At 38.4% G+C, this 8964-nt stretch overlaps 1 protein-coding gene across 10 annotated transcripts in view; it reads left to right on the forward strand.

Annotated features, from left to right (window-relative positions):
- The window catches only part of R3HDM1 (R3H domain containing 1), a 161903-nt gene extending 153194 nt beyond the window's left edge, over positions 1 to 8709 (forward strand). For 5 of the 10 annotated variants that reach the window (XM_010853657.1, XM_010853658.1, XM_010853664.1 and 2 more), the window contains 6 exons: positions 676 to 779; positions 2735 to 2904; positions 4333 to 4477; positions 5879 to 5961; positions 6345 to 6429; positions 7318 to 8709. In XM_010853657.1, the coding sequence (XP_010851959.1) occupies positions 676 to 779; positions 2735 to 2904; positions 4333 to 4477; positions 5879 to 5961; positions 6345 to 6429; positions 7318 to 7679 (949 nt within the window). In that variant the 3' untranslated portion in view covers positions 7680 to 8709. The remainder of the gene's footprint in view (positions 1 to 675; positions 780 to 2734; positions 2905 to 4332; positions 4478 to 5878; positions 5962 to 6344; positions 6430 to 7317) is intronic. The other 5 variants (XM_010853659.1, XM_010853662.1, XM_010853663.1 and 2 more) reach the window with 1 other exon arrangement.
- The last annotated feature ends 255 nt before the right edge of the window (positions 8710 to 8964 follow it).

Genomic DNA, 8964 nt, shown 5'->3' on the forward strand with positions numbered 1-8964 from the left:
TATATTAAGAAATAAAATACTATGTAAAGAAAGTTGACTTAAATGATGAAAAAAGGATGGTAACAGGGTTCAGTATTCTCAGAATTCACAGTATTGCTCTATGATTTTCACTCTTTTCCTGAAAAGTTGCTAAACAGGGAAAACCTCAAAGACATTTTACAATAACAGCCTTTTATTTTTGTCAGTATTTGTATTAGAATGTCAGAATGATGTTGTAGTGTTTATTTTATTCCTTATATATTTTTTAAGGAATAAAACGTTTTTTCTGTCTCATCATTATCCAACTGCATATTTTCTTTTCTAAAATATAGCTTAGTGAGATTCAAATAAAGTACTTTTTTATTTTGTAAAATTAGTGAGTTTTTTATTTTTAAAAAAATTATTTGAACAGTACAAAAACCCTATTTAGAATAAGTTTTAAAAGAATAAGAGCAATGAAATCAGCAGGGGTTTTTTTTTATATCTGTGTTATTGTCAAAAACAAAGTGATTTTTATTCAAAAAGTAATTACATATAACTCACAATTTATAAAAGAGTTAATTTGACTTGTACTAAGCTTACTACTTGAAAAATAATTTTTTTTTAAGTAAATTTACAGGACTGTTCATTCAAAGAATCTTTACAGTCATCTCCATCTCATTGTGCTGTGTTTTTGTATTTATTTTTTCCCCATAGCTCATCAGTAGGTTACTTGCAACATCCAGGATCAGAACAAGTACAGTTTCCTCGAACTACTTCACCATGCAATTCCCAGCAGCTCCAAGGCCACCAGTGTGCAGGTATGAATAGATAATTGGGGCCGGCGGGTAGGTGGCAGGGATGGTTTGTCCATTTGAGAAATAGGTTCCTTGGACATTTCTAGGAAAAAGATTTTCAACTTGTTAGGTGCTGAGATATGCCCAGGGTATTCAGGGCACATGAGAAGTCAGATTTAACAGGCTCAGTCCACTTCTTCCTTTTCCCCTGCTACCAGTACCCCTGCTCTCTCTTTCTCCTCAGGCTCTCCTTCCTGCCTGCCTCATTATTACTGATATTCTCTAGGATACTTTCTTTCATTACTCTTTGGGTTCTTCCTCGGAAATTCAGCCACTTCCCAAGCTTCAACCTTGGCTTTTCGCTACTGTCTCCCAAATTTGTTTCTGCCACGGCAAGACCACATAGCCAACTGCCTATTGGACATTTCCTAACCAGGAATATGTCAAAGGTACTTTAGATTTAATATTTCTCCCTTTTCATCCCTTTCTTCACCTTCCATATTGGGACCAATACAGATTTCAAAATCCTAACTCTCTTCTGTTCTCCTCTTTCACACTTAGGCTGTCACCATTTCCTCAAATCTGTTACCTTCTTTCCTTCTTCACTGCTTCTATTTTGCTTCTTTTATGTTGTCCCCATACCCAACCTTCCTCCTCCCCAACACATACACACATACATACATAGTTCAAGAATTATCGTCCTGAAACAGATGTCTCTTCATGTCATTCCTCTGAATTAAAAATTTGCAGACTCTCCATTTCCACTCCCTGGCAATTAAGCCTCAGAACTCTATTTCTAGAATGCACTATGCTTTTTCATGCCAAAGATACTTTTGTACCTGTTCTTTCCTCCCCCTGGTGTGCCGGTCTAGCATCCAATTGCCAAATCCTGCGTATCTTTAAAATTTGATTCAGAAATCATGTCTTCTGCAAAGTCTTGCTCAGTCCTTAAAACTGAGTTTGTTGCTTTGTTTTCTCTGCTTCCTTTGTTTCTTAAACAATCCTTTATCATAAGACCATATTTTATTGTAATGATCTGTTGACATATGTAATCTCTCAAAGAAACAGAGAAACAATAGATAATTATCAAATATATGACTAATAATGGCTGCATCAATATCGGCTGCTGTGGCCAAGGAGAACCCTGAGATACTCCCAAGCAGTCAGCCTTCTGTGGTGTGCTTAGCCAGGTCAGGTTGGTGCTATTTCTGGGGAACTTGAAACTACCAATACGATTACTAAAGTGCAAACAGTGGTCCTGGAGGCAGGCCCCAGGGTACCTTACCTTACACTGAAATGGTGAGTGGCAGTTACATTCCTAATACTGGTAGTGCTGCAGTACTGATGCCACAACAGGGATAAATCAGCTATCAGTGGTTGTTCATGTGATTATTTCAGCTCTTTTGAAGTCAGCCAAAGTGGTTTTCCTAGCCATTTTCAAATGAGAAAATACAATAAAAGAGGGTAAATAGTTTTCTCTGAGTCATAGGACATTTCAGAGCACTGAAATTATGCTTTCGGAATCCCATATGCCAAACTTTTTCCTACCACATGAAACTGAGTCACTCAAAAGATGTCTTTTTTACCATATATCGAAATTTCTGTAGGGTACTTCTTTTCCCAGTTTTCCTTTATGTATTTAGAATAATGCTTATTTGAAAATAAATTTATTTTAAAAATTAAGCACTTTTATAGGTCATATCACAATTGTGGTATTCTAGAGAGGTCTTTTAGATAATTGGACGTTCCTGACCTATTATGTTTAGGATAAGTGAGATATTTAGGTCTAGGGAGTCAATTTCAATGTTTTTTTAAAACACACAACACTTGTATGAAGCATCAGAGCTTAAATCTGGATTACATAAATAAAAATAAAATTTTGGTCAGAGATATAGAAGTATCGTCATTATCTTGGTGTTTAAAGAAACTAGCCATTTGCTAAAGTGTGCTAACTGCTGGGTCCTAATTCTGATTCTCAGTAGCGCCACCTCCACCTGGTGGCGGAATGGTGATGATGCAGCTCAGCGTACCAAACAATCCACAGTCTCGTGCCCATTCACCCCCACAGTGGAAGCAAAACAAATATTACTGTGATCACCAGAGAGGACAGAAGTGTGTGGAATTTAGTAGTGTTGACAATATTGTTCAGGTAAGATGCTTCTTTTGTCTATTATAATTTTAAAACTTTCAACACTTAGTCACATAAGATTGACCAACCTATAAGACTTGATGCTGAATTTAAAATCTTCTCAAACAGATTAGTAAAGAAGTTTGGACATTCTCTATAGCCAAATAATTTAAATACTGTTTCTGAATGTTTGCATAATTAAACATTTTTTAATTTAGAAATTAAGAAGATAAACTAGATCTGAATTTTATTAAAGAAAATGAATTAAGTTGCTATCTTGCTTTTCCCATATGAACTGTATTTTACTGTAACCAGAAGGTTGATGAGGGAAGACTCTTCATCATAGAAGAAATGCAATCAATAAATCTAAAAACACTGATAGAATTTCAAAAGCGATATTTTGGAATCCTATTAAAGTAATGAACAAGGAAACATCAAAAACATCAGGAAACGATTTATGAGAAGCTTTCAAATAGGTAGATTAGGCAGACAACACTTGAGGCAACTGATCGATTGTAGTGTCAATTAAAGTGGGTCCAGGTTCCATCTCTGATCAAGAAACTAAGGAATCCATAAGCCATGCCTGGACGGCCAAAGAAAATAGTACCTGAATCTAATCAAGCCTCTCTGAGTCTAGCTATTAATTTACAGAAAATACAGGAAGAAAATAAAAAACAGTTTATAGGTACCACAGATATTTTATTGGACAAATTGCCTATTTCTTTAACAAATAAATGGCATTTTGAATTGAAGGATGAATCTATTATAAATTTAAAGACTCAAGAGTTCTAACAATCAGATGCAATGTATGGGGATCTTCCTTGAATACCAGTCAAAAGACATTTGGGGGCAAAAAGTGAATAAATATATTCAAAGTGCTAAACTGTCAACCAAGAATTTTATATCTAGTAAAACTGTTCTTTAGAAGTGAGGGAGAAATTAAAAATTTCTAGATAAACAAAATTTGAGACCTGCTCTACCAGAAATTTTCAAAGGAGCCACTGCAAAGGGAAATGAAAGTATAATACTAAACAGTAATATGAAGCTATACTAGGGGAAAAAACTCTCAGTTAAGTACATGGGCAATTTTAAAAGCTAGTAAAATTCTACCAGTATGGTGTATAGTATATATTTTCTAATGGAAAAATATCTGCAATACTATTTTAAAAGTACAAAAGTAAAATTCAAAAATAGGATGTATAGTCTGTTTCCATTTTTATGAAGCAGATATATGGATACATATACATAGAAACAGTGTTACTAGTGTTTATCCTTGGGAATTGAAAATTATAAATTTTTCTGTACTGTTTTAATTTCTTAAATAACAAGTACCTATTATAATGTAATGTGTACATACTTGTAATCAGAAAGAATAAAAATTTCTGTCCAAAAGGAGCTCTTCAAAAACCCTGACTAAAATGTTGACCTGTTTTCTTGATATAATTGCAGCACAGTCCTCAACTCAGTAGTCCCATTATTTCACCAGCTCAGTCACCAGCACCAGCTCAGCTGTCTACCCTGAAAACTGTCCGTCCCTCTGGACCACCCCTTGCCATCATACCCCAGTTTTCTAGACCTTTTGTCTCTGGGCAAGGTAAGTGCAGAAAGCTAGTCACAGCCTCAGAGAATTTTAAGACATCCATTCACTCCCCATCAATTTGTAATTTACCTGGTACTGCTACCTTCCCTTTTCCGAAGGATTGCATTTTCACCTTCCTCGGGCATTTTCATTTGTTACCATTTTCTCTCCTAACCTAATGTTTCATCACAAATAATTAATTAATGCTACTTACCTGGAAGTACACTGGTTAAGACTCTACACTTCCACTGCAGGCATCACAGGTTTGATTCCTAGTTGGGGAAATAAGATCCCAAATGTCACAACTAAGCCCTGGCACAGCCAAGTAAATATATAAGTAAATATTTAAAAAATAATGTCTTAAAGAATCATTAAAAAGGAAAGTAGTATCTGAATTTTTAAGAACAAGTTATATGGTAATTTCAAAAAGGAAGACAAACAGATGTCCATTAAGCCCTTGAAAAGGTGCTCAACATCATTCATTAAGGAAGGGAGTATTAAAATCTCAATGAAATACCACTTCACTCCATCTTCATGCTTAAAATTGTGTCTCTGGTCTCAGTGCTAAACCTTCATGTTGTATCTGCCTTTCAGCTAGTGTTTAGGAAGGAGCAAGTATGTCGTGGGTGTGTTCTACCAGGGAGCTGCCCAAGCACCCCCACAGTGTTCATCAGAAAAGAGCTCCACACAGTGGCAAGAGGCTCACGCCTTGCTTGTCTCTGTTAGGAAACTATCAGGAGAAGCACTGTATGATTTTCTGAAGATGCTCTCTTAGCACCCACCCATAACCCTCCTCCAGACACTGAATGTGCTACATTTGGGGACTTACAGTTAAAATGAGACTACAACAAATGAAAACATTACAGACAAAACTTTTGCAGTCAGCATGTGTGAAGCGCTTTCCATGGGATGACTCTAGGCACTAAGGTGTGAAAGAAAATATATTTATAGTAATTAATAATGATTTGGGGGAGATAGAGAGCTTCATGTTTTTCCAAGGTTTCTTTTGTCCCCTGAATGTATGTTCTGTTCACTTTTAACCATCAGAGAAAATGTGGATTTTAGTATCTCAGATGGGTGGAATGAGTTCTTATAGTTCCTTTGGAGGATTTCACATAGAATGTTAAGGTTTACCAAGAAGTTTCTCTCCATGCTAACTTGTCTGCCAGCTCTCCCACTTAACCTCCTTCATAACTGTTGTTATTAGTCCCTAGTGCTTGCAGAAGTTTACCCCAGTTCTTTGAAGGATATGTGGAGGCTTTTAATTTTTTTAAAAAAAGAAATCAGTACCTCCACTTTTTTATTCTATTTGGTAGAATATGTTCCCTCTCTCATCCTGAGACAACTGAGAAAACTGTGAAGTACTTTGTACCCGAATAAAGGAAAATGTGAAAGTGATGTTTTATTAACTTTCAGGAGATGCCAGATACCCGTTACTTGGCCAGACCCTGCAGTACAACCCTCCTGCTGTTCTGCACGGACACATTCCAGCCCAACAGGTGTGAGAGCTGCTGTCTGACTTCCTGGGCTTTGTTGGCAGAGCATTGTACTTCTGCTGGTGAGAGTGGGGCGTCCTGGCCCTACCGAGAGCAGAGTGAGGGAGAAGGTGGTAGGAGCATCAGTTCCCAGCACAGTCCAGATATGAGGGGTGGGGGGCGGGCGGCAGGAGGCATTGGGTGCCGTTACTTAGAAAAGACTGTCAGCAAGTGATGGGCCAAAGTTCTGCTGCCACTGAGGCAGAATTCAGAAGGCCTAGAGGTGGGGGTTTTTTTCTTCTAAAGTACAAACCCCAGACTCAGTGCAGTTAGTTGTTAAGTGGTCAAACACTGCAATTACATTTTGTAGCAGCATCAACTTATTTCTCATGTTTGTGGATTTTCAGGGTCAATCTGGCAACAGGCATGGCAACCGAGGAAGGAAACAAGCCAAAAAAGCTGCATCCACCGACCTGGGTGCAGGAGAAGCAGGTGTGTCCCCAAGAGGCATCCGGATGTGCTTCTATAAACTGTTGGCCTGAGAGTCTAAAACTGCCACGCCACAGAAGTGGGTTTTCCTTGTCTAGAATCCTACACAAAGTCTTAGACAGTTATGCTGTCTATAAGGCAGGCTTCTTGAATGTTCTTTTAATTCTGTCTCATTTCGGATTTGGGAGTACTGAAACAAAGGTGGGTTTAAGAGGAGGGCAGGCACCAAAGGGATTCGAAAGAGATGTGAGAGAGGAATAGGTAGAATGAAATGCATTGCCTCTGTGTTCTTTGAGAAAGGAAGTATTCTTTATACCCTTCAGGCAGTATAGTCTGAAGAACAAATACATTGCCTTTCTGTGGCAGAGGGCTTTCAAGTCTGTACCTTAACTTTCTATTCAGTAGCCTTGGGTTTGTTAGGGCAAGTGCTGTTTTAAAGATAACATACAGAATACTTCCCTTGTGGTCCAGTGGTTAAGGCTGGTTAAGGCTGCACTTCCAATGAAGGGGGCATGGGTTCCATCCCCCATCAGGGAACTAAGATCCCACGTGCCTCACGACACAGCCAAAAAATAAAAATTGAAGATACGTATAATTTGACAATGGGAATCTGAAGTTCAGGAAACTGTACCAGGATCACACATCTAGTTTGAAGAAGCCACTGCACAGGCTGCATTTTGTATGTGAGGCTGTGAGTGTGGCCGGTGGCAAGGGCCTCTCTGCACCCCTTGCTTGGGGGTAAGAAATATTTAGAAGATGGCCATACCAAGTATAACTGTGGATTTGAATGGTTTTAGAAAATTATGTTCATTTCTTGTGTCATTTGAGTCTGCAGTACATTCTGCCCACCTCTTGGTAACAGGGATTAATTCTTTACCTTTTCCATTCTAGTTGTTGGGAAGGTCTTGGAAATTACTGAACTACCAGATGGAATAACTCGCATGGAAGCCGAGAAGCTCTTTGGGGAACTCTTTAAAATTGGCGCCAAGATCCGGTGGCTCCGGGACCCTCAGTCCCAGCCCCAAATGCGTCGCCACCCGCTCTGCTGTGGCAGTGGTGACAGCACTGTCAACCCCGAACGCTCGAAACCCAGTGACTTGGCCTCCACGTACACCGTCCTAGCCACATTCCCCTCCATCTCCGCTGCGCAGAATGCATTGAAGAAACAAATTAACTCGGTTAACAAGTTTAAGCTGAGAACAAGCAAGAAGCACTATGACTTTCACATTTTGGAAAGGGCAAGTTCTCAGTAACAGCCACCTCAGACCCTTGGCCTTTTGTGATCCCCCCATCGTCACCCATCTTTAACTGGCTTGGTATCGGGAGCTTCTGTTAACATGATAGAGACTCCTAGGATGTGTGGTCATGGCGTTACAACTTCTGAAGACAGGCCAGTGATCCAGCAAAGAGGGGAAAAATGCACATTTCACCCCAAATGACTGTAGGAATCCACATCAGAATGATACAGAGTTAGCAGCTTTTTCTGAGGAAATGCTGTTCAAATGCCTCCTAACTTTTATAGTTATTTTGTTTTATATTTCTGAATTCTTGTATCAGATCCAAAGCTCGATTGTACAGCAAATTATTCTTCAAAATGAGTACCACCAGTTGCAACCTGTATTTCTTTTTTGCAGCCAGCAGCACAGTGTGACCTGACATAGAATTTGGGGGAATAAGAATGCAGGAGTGGAGTAGCCAAGTTAAAACTACATACTGTCTTTTGGGGGGCCCAGTAGGTGACTAAGGAGAGCTCACAAACAAAAGATTACTCTTCCCCTGTATCTCTAAACACAAACAGTTTCCAGAAAATAAAGAATTCCCTTATAGGGTCCTTTCCTTATTCACTTAGGTCATATGAACACTGTCAAGTAAATTATGTTCTTAACACCTCTTAATCAAACCACTTAGATTCAAAAGGGAATAGGAATCATTCTAGGCAGGAAAATACTTCCACTTTTTTTTTTTTTTAAGTCTCCCTCCGATAACTAAATGCCACTTATTTGCTTTCCCTTTCTTGTGGATTTTTTTTTTTTTGGTCACCTGAGGAAATGCATTTGATGAGTGCTGGAAACTTCTTAAGTGGTTAAAAATGTGTTTTCATTGTTTGCAGCGGATCACTGGACATCAAAGATTCATTGCACTTATGAACAAGGAACCTTTTTTTCAATTTGCAAGGCTGTACAATGTGTGCTGATGCAAGCCTTTTTCAGTTCAAAAGAATAAATGTTTACAAATATATACCCACTTTGTCTTTTTGTAAATTAAAATCACCTTTTTAAATGAGAGTCAGTCCTGAAGACTTAACCTATCTTGAAGATTTCATTTTCAGACTTAGGGAAGATGAAAGACATGAAATCCCCCCACTTTACAAATATTCTACAAAGCATCAGTTTCTCTATAGGAGTGTTTCTTGTGGGTGTAACTCATGTCATTTGTCCTCTCGTAAGTTAATACCAGTCAGTTGTAGACAGTTGTGAGTATGAATGAATATAGAGTGAGACAGCTGAAAACAGAACATTATGATCGTTTAAAGAATTT

Source organism: Bison bison, unplaced genomic scaffold, assembly GCF_000754665.1.
Source record: "Bison bison bison isolate TAMUID 2011002044 unplaced genomic scaffold, Bison_UMD1.0 scf7180017864330, whole genome shotgun sequence".
NCBI lineage: Eukaryota > Metazoa > Chordata > Mammalia > Artiodactyla > Bovidae > Bison > Bison bison.